Genomic DNA, 13892 nt, shown 5'->3' with positions numbered 1-13892 from the left:
ACAAAAAAAAAGAGCTCAGATTCAATGTTGAAAAGCTGAGAATCACCTACATAATAAACTACTTTCAGGCTTGGAAGATATACTTCAAAACAAGATTTATCATGTCTCAAATTCATCAAAAAAAAAAGATTTATCATGTCTCAAAAAGAAGACAATATCAGAAATAAAAACACCAAACAATAATAGTGTTCAAATGAAAAAAGAGTCAAGTTCACCTCCTGCAGGCTGTGGTATAATGCTAACATCTTCCATGATTCCCATTGTCAGCACAGTTTCAACATCTCTTTTCCCCTGAAGCAAACTGTACACCTACATAATAACTTGAAGCATGAGACCTTTCTTATGACAAAAAGTATTAACTGATACAACATGCCCACATGATGCCACATAAACTTCAAGTTTTACATCTTAATTAGTCAGTCATGAGTGAATCATATTTAATAGTAGTCCATTTGTCTATGCACTTAAAATGCCAAAAAAAAACAGTATTAACAGCCGAACAGAGGAGAAGAGAGGAAGGAGAAGAGAAGATGAAGAGAGGAGGGAAGAGAGAAGAGGAGAGAAGAGAAGAGAGAAGAGGAGAGGAAAGAAGAGAAGAGAGAGATTTGGAATCAACTACAGTGACTGGCAACGCCAGCTTATATTAATATATATAGGGCAACCATAATTAGAAGGAAAAGGACCTCTATGCCCCTACTTAAGTTACAGCATAAAAAACAGAAGAAAAAACTGCTTTAACTAGTCCAAACGGACCCTAACTCAGCAGAATACAAACATAAGAAATAAAACCAACATTCCAACACTGCCCCTCAAGTTGGGACATGGATGTCAATCATGCCCAACTTGTCACACAAATTATTATGCTGCACATGATGAAGGCCCTTGGTGAAGATGTCTACAAGTTGTTCATCTGAACTGACATAAGGAGTGCACACTTCTCCGCTAACAAGTTTTTCTCTAATAAAATGCTTGTCCACTTCAATATGTTTTGTTCTATCATAGAGGAGTGGGTTAGCAGCAATATTGATAGCGGCTTTGTTGTCACAGTAGAGTGACATAGGTTTATTAACTACAAAACCCAGCTCTCCTAACAAGTTTTTTATCCACATCATTTCAGCAACTCCGTGAGACATGGCTCTGTATTCTGCCTCAGCACTAGATCTAACCACCACACTTTGCTTATTACTCCTCCAGGCGACTAGGCTTCCTCCCACAAAGGTACAATACCCACTGGTAGATTTTCTGTCATCGATTGCCCCTGCCCAATCAACATCTGTATATACCTCCACTTTCAAATGCCCATATTTCTGGAAAAGCAAACCAACTCCTGGGAACTTCTTGAGGTATCTAAGGATTCTTTCTACAGCTTCAAAGTGAATTGTCTTAGGATTATGCATGGACTGACTAAGAACACCCACTACGGAGGCAATATTAGGTCTGTTCATAGACAAATATAAATCTCCCTACAAGTCTCTAGAACTTCTTCACATCTTTCAAACACTCCCCTTGACTGTTTCCTCGCTGATGGTTGGGTTCAATGGGTGAATCAATTGATTTCACTCCCAACTTGTCTGTATCCTCTAATAGATCTAGTACATATTTCCTTTAGGAAATAAAGATGCCCTTTTTTGAGCGGGCAACTTCAATTCCAAGGAAATAACGTAAGGGGCCTAGATCTTTCACCTCAAATTGAGTGGCTAGGAATTTCTTCAGCTTCTGTATTTTAGTCTTCCAGTCTCCGGTGATTACTATGTCATCAACATACACAATTAAAGCTGCAATTTTCCCTTCACCTTTCTTCACAAACAAAGTATGATCTAACTGGCATTGTTTGAATCCTATCTGTTACATTGCTAAATGAAACCTACTAAACCAGGCCTGAGGTGATTGCTTCAGCCCATGTAAAGATTTTTTAACTTGCGCACCTTCTGCTCACTACCTTTGGCACAGAAACCTGGAGGTTGAGTCATGTAAACCTCTTCCTCTAGGTCACCATTCAAGAATGCATTCTTGATATCCAATTGATGAAGTTCCCAATCAAGGTTAGCTGCCAGTGAGAGGAGGATTCTGATCAAATTCATCTTGGCTACACTTGTGTAAACCCTTTGGCCACCAATCTAGCTTTGTATCTTTCTACTAAACCATCAGCTCTATGCTTTACTGTGAACACCCACTGGTTCCTTCCCTTCAGAAAGATCCACCAACTCCCAGGTGCCATTTTTGTGTAATGCATTAATTTCTTCCTTTATTGCATCTGTCCATTCAGGTTTGGATAAAGTTTATGCCACATCCTTAGGAACAGAGACACTGTCAATAAAAGGAATGCACGGTATGAAAGTGAAATATGATCATAGGACACAAAGTAATAGATATATTGATTAGTAATACAAGATCTAACACCCTTCAGGCATATCAATGGGAATAAGTGTACCTGGTTGATGAGGAGGATCTACCTCTAGAGAGTTCGATGATATTGGTTGCATAGTTTCAGGTTCCACGGCTCTTGAACTCTGCCGGCTCTTATGGCGGCAAAGAAAGACACGAGATGGAGAAGTGTCAGGAAGAGGAGGTAGTTGAACCTGAGTGTGTTTCTCCTCAACCCTACTCTCCCCCTGAGGAGAAGCCAAGAAGAAAGGTTGACTCTCAAAGAATGATACATCCATGGAGACATAGTACTTGCGTAAAGCAAGATCATAGAAACGGTAACCCTTTTGAGATAATGGATAACCAAGAAAAACACAAGGAGTGGCACGGGGATCGAGTTTACCGCGAGTAGGAGACAAATCATGAACGAAGCAACGACACCCAAAGACACGCATACTGGGGGCAGCGGAGCTGTAGGAAACAAAAGTTGATGTGGGGCTTTATACTCTAGTAACCGAGATGGCATACGGTTGATGATATATGCAAAACACATATTAGCATCCATCCAAAAACGTTTTGGAACATTCATATGAAGTAATAAACCACGAGCTACTTCAAGTAGATGACGATTTTTCCTTTCAGCAACATCGTTTTGTTGAGGTGTTCTAGCACAAGAGCTTCGATGAAAGGATCCACACAAAGCAAAGAACTCCGTGAGATCACTATGGAAGTACTCTTTTGCATTGTCTGACTGGAAAATGTAAATTTCAGTTTTAAATTGAGTGAAAACCATTCATTGAAAGTCTTTCACAATCTTTGGCACTTCATCTCTAGATCGCATAGGATACAACCAAGTATATCTAGAATAGTCTTCGATCAAAGTAATGAAATATTTATGTCCAGTCTCAGTAAGTAGAGAAATAGTCCAATTCATATAGTTTCTTCTTTGTACTAGTCGTAGGTCTGTACTTTTGATCTTAGTTGAAGAAGACAACAGGTTGAAACTTGTTTGATCTACTCACAGGCCTAACAGAACCGCTTTGATACCATATTAACAGTCGAATAGAGGAGAAGAGAGGAAGGAGAAAAGAAGAGGAAGAGAGGAGAGAAAAGAGAGATTTGGAGTCAACTACAGTGACTGGTGGCGCCAATTTATATTAATATATATAGGGCAACCATAATAAGAAGGAAAAGGACCCTTATGCCCCTACTTAAGTTACAGCATAAAAAACAAAAGAAAAAATTGCTTTAACTAGTCCAAATGGACCCTAACTCAGCAGAATACAAACGTAGGAAATAAAACTAACATTCCAACAAATAGAATGCAAAAGAACTTTTTTTCTAATCAATGCAAACCAAAATTTTATGGTTGTGACACAGAATACTCTCCGCCATTCTTTCCACCACCATTGTCACCATCAGCAAGCATTCTTCACTAGTTTTCTTCTCCAATAACTTTCATATCTATTATTTGTCCATTCATTTTTTGTTCTTCTTTTTTCTCCAAAAGAAACCCTAATCTAGGGATTTGACTCCCATTCGTGTTATTCCAAGTCCAGATATAGTCAAATGGCAAATCAAGATGTAAGGTCAAGTCTCAATGTCTAATGCCATGTTTCCTGTATGATGTTGTCTTCTAATCTATAAGAAGAAATGGTGATTTGTAACATGGTGTCCTCTTCTTTGTAACATAAATTTTGGTTCATGGTAAAGCAATACACCACAACCAAGCAATTATTTATGCTTTTACTTTCAAAAGCTTGTTTTGAAAGCAATATTTGCCAAACTAAAAAAGCACAAAGCATGCTTCATACTTTGGTGCTTTGGAAAGCACAAAAGCAAAAGCTTATCCAAACACAACCTTAATTTTGCACTTAATCTTTCATTAGTTCCATCAATTAAAACAATGTCATCATTAAACAACATGAACCATAGACCACCTCCTAAATATGTTTAGTTAATTCATATATGATCAATGAAAATAAATAAGGGCTAAGTGTTGAACCTTGGTGAAGATCCATCATAGCTATAAAATCTAATGTCTCTCCTACAGGTGTTCTAACATTGGTGGTTGCATCCTCTTACATATCCTTAATTGGGTTTCTATCATATAATTTCTCTAGAACAATGAACACCACATGAAGATCTCTCTTCTTCTTTCTTAACTTTTTCTAACAATCACCCCAAAAGAAAGATAACTTCCATGGTTGATCACCTTAACATAAATGTAAATTGGTTCTTTGATATACTTGTTTCATGTTGTAACATTTGCTCAATTATTCTCTCCTAAAGTTTCACATTGTGGTTCATGAGTTGAATCTCTTGGTGGTTATTACTACTTTGCATATCGCCTTTATTCTTTAATATAAGCACCAGACTTCTCTTTCTCCATTCACCAAACATCTTCTTTCTTTTCATTATCTTGATAAATAATAATGGCTTAGTTAGTAATAACAAGCCTACCTCTCATACCCTTTCCACACTTCTATTATAAGATCATCAGGTCCTCATGTCCTTCCCTTCATCTCATTTAGCACCTCTTTTGCTTTAGTAGCTCTAATTTACAAAGGTACATGTCGTATTGTTGTTTTAACACTATTAGTTTAGTAATCTCTCCTCCATTAGCACCCTCTACATGTTGTACATTTAATAATTTTCCAAAATAGTTTTCCAGCTTTTTCTTGATTTCCTCATATCCTAAACATCTTGTTACTAATTTCTCTGGATTGTTATAACACTATTGGTGATCTTTCTTGATTTTCACCAATTTTCTTTTGTATTTTCCATGAAAAAAAGGGAAAAGGAAAAATAAGCATGTCGCCATAGTTCATAACAATCCAAAGGCTCCAAATATGCAAACTAAACAATTATGATAACCACCTCCAAGATTTAGTCTAATTGACATTTGACAATTAAAACCAACTTTATAGGAAGAACAATACATTTAGTAATGTTCTCTACGAAAGCACAAGAATCAGGATGATGTAAGATACCTGTCCCTTCTTTGTTGTCAGTTGCCGAAGAATGGTTTCTGGCTTTGTCTTCCCAGAAGTTGGTTCACCACTAAAATGTTACAAGGTATAGTATATTAGCCAAAAAGCATAACTTAAACATGTGCGGCTCTTTTACGGAAAACATTGAGCACTAGAAAGGCAGGCCCTTACGTCCTCCTATCAAGGAACTCTATGCTGATATTATTGACTTCAGCTTCTGAAACTTGTAATTTAACGATCCCACCCGAAAGAATTTCAACATCTGAAACCTGAAGCAATGGTTAAAAAAGAAATGCCTATTAAAATTAATATAAGAAAATGTATATCCAGGAATCAGGTCCAGCTTTGACAAACAATGGTTTCAGGTCCCTCTTAGAGGAACCTTGCTATTATTACAACAGATGAAGCACTAACCATGCCAAATAAACCTCGCTCCATGTACCACCCATTAATGGAACGTATCACTTCATCCAAACGCCGGATGTTGACTACTTTTCCTGCATAGCTTGACACCAAAGACTCAACTCAATGAAGGCCCGTTGTGAGCAACATTTGATGCATGGCCAGCTAAAGAAGCACACACACACATAGGAGAGAGAGAGAGAGAGAGAGAGAGAGGAAATATAACTCTACTGCCTATCACTAAAAAGTGCAAAATTCTGAAAAAAAAAAAAAAAAAAGAAACTACCATATCCATCACGGAATGCATCTTCCAGAAACTTTGACGGAAGAACATTGGCTCCTTCACATATCAATCCATGGAACTCCTGGTTTGGTTCTACCTTGTACCATAGAAACAAGTTCAATTATTTATGTCATGCTAAATCAGATAAGTGGGTAATTATATGTAGTTAAGAAAATTTTAGTGACAATTTTTGTGCTGCCCACCAAATTACAAAACTGAAATTAAAACCAATTCTCTATTGCAGTTCATGGTCATGGAATTCTACGGGAAAGACTTCAACACGCCTATAGAAGACAATGATGATCAACACTCCCTAAAATGAACATCTACCAGCTAGTTTCTTTCAGCAGTTACAATCATGCAACCACGATGGAACCAATACTTTGAGAACTAGACCAATATTTATGTTTCTTTAGTGCAATCAGAATACTTCAAGTTGAGTCCTAGCACCATTGAATAAACAGTTTCTTTACTGAGTAAAAGCTCTACAACCAAACAGTCACTGCTAACTAGATAGAAATGCGTTGCCCAGAATAAATATTGTACAGCACTTTTTTTTCACATGATTTTGTATAAAAAACTCCCAAGTCCCAAATTGTTTCTCTATACATAAATGGGAAGGAAAGGAAAATAGAATTAAGCCAAATGTACCTGAAAAACCAACCGAATTCCATCTCTGGTATCAATAGCCACAGGCATGCACGAGCAAAAGTACCCACTGTTAATAATCCGGTGAACATCCTCTTGCACTTCTTGCACTGTAAGTGCCGAATTCGGGCGACAAGCCTTCAAAGCCGCTGCAGCCTCTGCCTCGAGGTCCTTCCTCTCGAGCTCCTCGCCGTCTTTGTTTCGAATTAGGACCTCACTAATCAAAACCCTCTCTTCATTTTCTCTCCCATGCCGACTTGGTGAATACACTTTTTGTTGAGGTTCTCTACCTTCCAATACATTCTGATTCGACTCCTCAGGTCGAACCAACGCTAAAGAAGAGGAACAGAGGAGCGAAGATTTGGTTATAAAATGCCCAGATTTTCTGCGGTTTCTAATCGACGAGATGAAACGTTTTATTTTATCCTTGGTTCTGATTAGATTCAGGGAGAGCGTCTGAGAACAGAATGGAAGATCGGAGAAAAAGGGAGGAAGATGGTGGGCAGTGGCCGGAGGGCACTTGATAGAAGATGAAACGAATCGAACGCCTTCGTTTTTCGCCATTGTCAAATGATTGACGTCTAGACTCTAAGAGTATCTATTGAAACGGAATCAGAATCTCAATTTTCGACTCTTCCCTACAGATTTGAAGTGCTGTGGACCTAGTAAAACCCTAGTTTTCCGCCATTTTTCGGACGGATTGTTGTAAGTTTGTAACAGTACGAGCAGCAACAGTGGCTACGTTCAGATTAGCGGGAAACCTCGTCCCTGCTAAATGCGTAGTTCTACTCTCTAATGTGCGCTTTGATACACACCTGGAAAATGCACATGAGCTCCGGCCCGCCATGGCGCCATGGACAGGTACGACGCTTTTGTGGATCTGCCAGACTCGACCCGGTACCATTTTTTCATTGACTCGGCATGCCAAACCCGGTCGGGACGGATTTTGACCGAGTCGGATCGAGTTGCCCATTTGTCAACTGGGCTTTGTGGAGTGATGTGGAGTCTACGTCATCTTCTGAACAATCGTCCACTGCTAACCAGTCTAATCCGGCAGGGGCGTATGATTGCGCAATTACCAAAAAACCCTTGTTACCATTGCAAATGATCAAAACTATCTCTTTTTTATTAAATAAAAATAAAAAACAATTGAATTTTCTATTTTTCTTATTTATTTCCTATCAAACCAAACACAACCTTGAGAGGCCAGTGCCCTATTCAAGCTATTAAAGCTAGGAATCGCTGGGTTGAGGTTAAAGCCTTAAATCCGCCTTGGTAAGGGGTTGGGCTCGGATCAACTTTGCTTTGTTTCTCAGCTGGGGTTCAAGTTGGGGCTGCTCCGCACCAAGCCCAGCCCATTTGCATAAAAATGTTGCAAAATATAAATTCAGCCTTTGCCAATAATAGTGGACGACTATATATGGTTCGGTCCAATTAAGAAGTAAACCAGGTTTTTGGATTCAGATTGGCTTCATGTTGGATTTGGATTGGATGGGTCAAACTCGTACCAAAACCGACCTGTTGGGGATCCTTTATTAACCAAGTTAGTAATAAAATTCATATTTAGCTGCAAGTTGGGCGGGGTTAGGTTGGGCATTTTCCAGAACTTCAATGGTTTTGGCACAAGGGCCCAACGATGTGTAAATTGTTAAAGCCGTTTTCCAAAGTAGGGGTGGGCATGCTATGAGTCAGGTTGGTTCAGTTTTATATGGCAGAACTTGGAAACTATCCTATAGGGGTGAATTCTAAGTTTTTTAAACTAGGAGCTACGCTACGAAGGTCAGTTCCATGGTGGGTTCTGGCTTTGGTGGTTCTATAATTGGTCCCAATGTCTATTCGTGGACCTCATAATTCTGAGTTAAACTTCTGACCTACAACAATTCAAAATTATAATCACCTCCATCTATACCTGTTCATGAATTGGCTTCAATTCCAAACTGGCACCTACCCTCGCCTGTACAGTGGAGCTAGGATTTCCGATGGCGGATTGAACAGTAAAATCTCGTAAAAAAATAAAACATGTTCTTTAAAATCTTTATTTGTAAGGGAAATTGTCCAAAATTCACCATGAGTTTTTAACATTTCTCTTAAACTCGCCACAACTTTTTAAAATGTATAAAACTCACTATGTCAGTAAATTTTTATTTTCCAAAACTCACCTTCTATTAATGCACCGCTAATGCTTCTTAACAGAGGTGTCCATGTCAGCATAAATAACAATTTTCATGACCAAACTACCCTTGAATAGTGAGTTAGAGGAAAAATGGCCTTTTTCAATTTTCAAATTTATTGTTTTTTTTTTTTTTGCATTCTTAGTGTTTTGTTATAATTTTCAATGTTTTTTTATAATTTCTGCTTTTTTTACATTTTTCTATCTTCTACAATCTATAAAATTTCCTGTATTTTTGTTATTTATTTACAATTTTTGTGTTTTTCTATAATTTTTTGTGTTTTTTCTACAATTTTTATTTTCTGATTTTGTTTTTCAACTTCTATAGTTTCTATAATTTGAAAGTAATTTTTTATTTTGTTTTCAATTTCTATAATTTTTTATACTTTTTGTAATTTCTATGTTTTTATGTATTTTATATTTGAAAATATTATTTTTGAACTTTTTCCTTTTTTCATGTCTAAATATTAAAATGGTAATATATTAACACTCGTTAGTCTATTTAACGTAAAGTTAGTGACATGGTGAGTTTTAGATATTTTGAAAAGTTGTGGTTAGTTTAAGAGAAATACTAAAAGCTCCTGGTGAGTTTTAGACAATTTCCCTATTTTCAATAAATATACTATATAGTTTAAAACTTACATTGTCTTTATTGATGAAATTGAGTAATTTAATATGTAAATTATTATGATATATTAATGTATGGTTGAAAACTTATCATTATAATTTAAAATTTGTAAATATTACCTTTCACATTACTTATTACACATTCATATATTAAAATGAAACACAAATTATCAAATCACTTAAGTATCTCAATGGTCAAGTGAGACCATGGCCTTTTGTAACCATGAGTACTTAGGTTTAAATCTTCACATCTTCAAAAGTATTTTGGGGTTTATTTGAAGGCAAATTCAATTCCAAAGCTGATTCATCCGATCGATTTGGGTCGGGTAAACCCTTAGACCCTGGAATTAGCCTAAGTGGGGGTCGGTTCCAATAATTTGGAATCAAACCCTACCCTGTAACAAATTGAGTAGAGTCAGTTCAAGGTTGGTTCGAGGTCAAATCCATTTAAACCAGGGTAGAACCTAGCCATTTGCTTGCCCTTTATTTTGGAGTGTTTTTTAGGGGTAATCATTATGACTAAGAAATTCCATACTTGGGCATATACCTAATACTTTATCTAGGGGTGCTCACGGTTCGGTTAACCAAACCGTGGGGCATATTTTGTAACCGAACCAGTAGTACTGGTTTTTGGAGAACCAGTAACCGAAACTGAACTGAAACCTATCGGTTAACCGATTGATCGGTTTGGTTAACCACCGGTTCAGTTCGTTGATTTTTCGATTTTTGAATTTTTACAATATATTATAAAAATATATAATAAAATATTATAAATATATATAAAATACTATATTTTAAATAATAAATAATATATCATATATTATAAATATATATTTATATATATAATACATATTTATTAATTTATAATATATATTAAATACATAAAATATATAAAAAAAATATAAAAATATATGTATACCGGTTGGTTCAATTAACAGCCAGTTTTCTATATTGGTTAACTGAAACCCAATCGATGCCTTTGTTTTTTTAAAAACACCGAACCGATTGGTTCGATTAATCAATTTTTTAGTTCAGTTTCGGTCGATTCGATTTTTCATTTATTTTTTTTCTCACCCCTACTTTAAGCTTGCCCAACCTAGGCATAGGCTTATGTTTCAGTTCAGAACCCTGGTTGGACTGGGCCCAAGCCTAGGCTATAGTCGTAATCATAAGTGTAAAGCCTGGCCAGACCTAGACCATGATCAGCCCTTCTCTAACATTTTTTGTGCTTTTCACTTGCATCAAAAAAGCCTATTTGAAAGGTAGGAAAAAAAAAAAACATTTGGCTTCTCACGTTTATAAGAGACTATTTTGAACCAAAAAAAAAAAAGATTGATGATAAGCCAAACACTAAAAAAATGCTTTTAGAAAAAGTCACATTTTCAAGAACCCGTTTGGACCCAAAAAAATAAAAATATATATATATATATATCCTAGCAAGGCCTATGCTTGTCCACATTGCAATTGATCCATGGGCGTTGGTGTTTATTCTCATATAGAAGGTAATTACCATCCAGCTAGTTGTTAAGGTCTCTGTCAGGTTGCATAGAAAATTTGAGATCAAATCCCACCTTCACCAGTGTCGGAGAGTCGTGGGTTTCAGGAATGTGCTATCTCCCCTCTTGTGTAGTGTAGCCCCATGCCCCATGGAACACCTCACACCCCACTCCATAAAAAAGGTCTTTCTCATTAGGGCAGATTCAGTCCTCACAAAATTGTGCTCACATCATTTTCACAGCCCTTTCCAGTCATACGTTATGAACATTTCTATACCTATGTCCTTTTATTTATAGGATATGTTTCCAATGCAGGCTGAAAAGGGCTGTGAGAACAGTATGAATACAATTTTGTGAGGACCAAATCTGATATCCTTTCTCATCTATAATAGGTCGTGTTTGTAGTTAGGAGGTCTCTTCATGCTACTTTTCTGTTGCTGTTTTGGATAGCATACATTGCATTTGGGTAAGCCTTAATTTGGGCAAATGCCTAAAAGTGATTTGCTTCAAATCATGTAGCAATCTTTCACCCCCGCCTCAGAGCATGTTGCAATTGCACATTGGGAACATGAGGGGACGTTTCAAATGCACGGCTGTGAGACCAGTGAGATGGGTGTTAGGACCATTCAGTGAGGAGGAAAAACGACTCAATTTTGTTTTCTACAGCCCAAAGCTCAAAAGCAAAAATTTATTCAAACCAAACATGGTTATTATACAATTGTCATTCCGATATTACAGAGCTACCCTAGACAAGTCCAATATTATTGGCTTAAATTTCTACCTTGCAATCAAACTTTTTAAATGCTGGACATAGTGGGTATTAGCCAATGCGTATGGTTTATTACATTAACAAAATCATAATTGTTTTGAGTTGACCAATTGTGGCAATTATTTTTATTTCGAAGAAGAGAATCGTACAGATTGACAAACAGCTTCAGTGTTAATTAAAAAGTAGGGATGATACAAAAATAATACACTGGTTTGCTAAGTGTATTATTTAGTGAACTACCCCCCAACAACTCAGGAATCCTTTCACATGGAAATTTAGAGCCCTAAACCATTGTTATATGTGAGACCAGATCTACTCTTTAAAAGTTAAAAATATGGGAGATGTTTCCAATGTGTAAGTGCAATGTGTTGTAAAATTGGTGTAAGGAATAAATTCGGATTTCAGAAAAAAAAAAAAAAAAAACATTATAGCCTGCTTGATTTGTAGGAATAGAGGTCTAGAATTAGAATCGGAATGGGCTATTTCGATTCCAACAATTTGATTGGATGGAATCGAAATCTCATTCCCATTCTTATTGGAATGGCATTTCTCAATTTGAGGAAATGAAATTCTATTACTGCTGATTTCAATTTCCATTCTCATTCCTGTCTAAACCAAACATACTCCGATTCCGATTCTAATTCCAACTGCGAACCAAACGGGTGCTATATTTGTTTAGCAATAGTAACTTAAACTTTTACTCTCACAATAACAAAGCTATACATGAAACAATTCGAGTTGGAATTGATCCAAGTAACATTAGAATGGGAACCGGGTCAGGATATGAATTTGCAACCATCAAGTTCTTCTCTCTCCAAGCTTCAGCTCAGGTCCAAGATGAAACATTTGTGCACAATTGTTTTAGGCTTTTAGAATGTGGATTGTAATGGAAGCCGGAGAAAACAGTTTATTAACATTGTCATATGGTTAAACCAAACAGTTTACAAGATTATGTTTGTTTGTTTAGTTTAAAATCAACCAAGTTGTCTGCATTGCAGAGCTTAAAAATTGCAGTGGGGCAACACTTGTAGACAGTAATAGCCCCTAACAATGAGCTTGACCTGGCAGAGTCTGTGGTAAGTAGGTGCCTGTTTGGGAAAGGCTTTTATTTTGCTGCTTTTGGGTTTGTAGAGTGAGACTCACCCAAAAGGCCTGTAAGCAATGTTTAATAAAAAAGAACTGAAACTATTTTTGAAAAAACATGGTTTTTACTTGACTTCCTCAAAGCAACCCTGGCAAAAATCAATTTTAAAAAACTCGCAACCATTCCAAACAGGGCACATGTAAATGGGATGGGCTTTCATGTTGCTGCTCCCGACTTTGCAGAGTGGGACTCACCCCAAAAGCCTGAAAGCAATGTTTGAATAAAAAAAAACAGAACTGCAACTATTTTTCAGCCTACATGGCTTCTAACTTGAATCTATTGATTTCCTCAAAGAAGCCCAATAAAGGCAATTCAGCCAAAGCTCAAGCTTTCCAAACAGGGGCTTTGTGAATTGGATGAGCTACCATGGTTGGCTCATTTGGGTGGGGTGTGCGTTGTCCTTATGTGGAAGTGGAAGGCAGTCCCAACTCCCAACCTTGTGAGTGCTTTTGTCTGTTGTCCTTGAAAAAGAAAAAGAAAAGAGAGTGAAAGGATGGCAATAGCAAAACTCCACGTAGTTAGGATAAGAGTAGGGGTATTGCACACGATGATTGAGAGAACAATTGAGAAGCACTTATTGAACACAATCATACCCACCTTGAGTCCTTTCAAGGCTACCTTCCAAAGTTTCGCTTCTTTACAGAATTACAGTGTCTATGGCGGTGGCATGTGCAGTACTGCGCGTGGAACCATGCAAAAGTAATGCAAAAGTGAACTCCAATCTCACAAGATATTTATACCCGGAGAACAAAATCAATGCACCATATGATTGGTTGAATATAATGATAATTATATTTAGTAAAATGTAAAATAATGAAAAGTAATCAAATTTTAATGTGATGAGATTAACCAACAACCAAGATGTAGCGTGATCTGAATACTCCTGTCGGAGGATGAGTTGGCTTTTAGTCGGACGGCGAGCTAAGTGGATGTGTCAAATAATATCAGAGAATCCGAGGTGGTTAGCCCAGCGAAGTCGTTTCGATGATTAAGTTA

At 37.0% G+C, this 13892-nt stretch overlaps 1 protein-coding gene across 1 annotated transcript in view; it reads right to left on the bottom strand.

Annotated features, from left to right (window-relative positions):
- The window catches only part of OEP80 (outer envelope protein of 80 kDa), a 29589-nt gene extending 22031 nt beyond the window's left edge, over positions 1 to 7558 (bottom strand). The window contains exons 1-6 of the mRNA XM_088955293.1: positions 6694 to 7558; positions 6046 to 6139; positions 5772 to 5854; positions 5529 to 5626; positions 5358 to 5427; positions 216 to 309 (exon numbers count right to left, since the gene is read on the bottom strand). Of these exons, the coding sequence (XP_088811419.1) occupies positions 216 to 309; positions 5358 to 5427; positions 5529 to 5626; positions 5772 to 5854; positions 6046 to 6139; positions 6694 to 7254 (1000 nt within the window). The 5' untranslated portion in view covers positions 7255 to 7558. The remainder of the gene's footprint in view (positions 1 to 215; positions 310 to 5357; positions 5428 to 5528; positions 5627 to 5771; positions 5855 to 6045; positions 6140 to 6693) is intronic.
- Between the last annotated feature and the right edge of the window lie 6334 nt (positions 7559 to 13892).

Source organism: Nelumbo lutea, chromosome 7 (genome assembly GCF_056320005.1).
Source record: "Nelumbo lutea isolate HS-2025 chromosome 7, American lotus-T2T, whole genome shotgun sequence".
Lineage (NCBI taxonomy): Eukaryota > Viridiplantae > Streptophyta > Magnoliopsida > Proteales > Nelumbonaceae > Nelumbo > Nelumbo lutea.
Note: the sequence above shows the minus strand (reverse complement) of the source record. Positions and strands in the feature narration are given on the sequence as shown.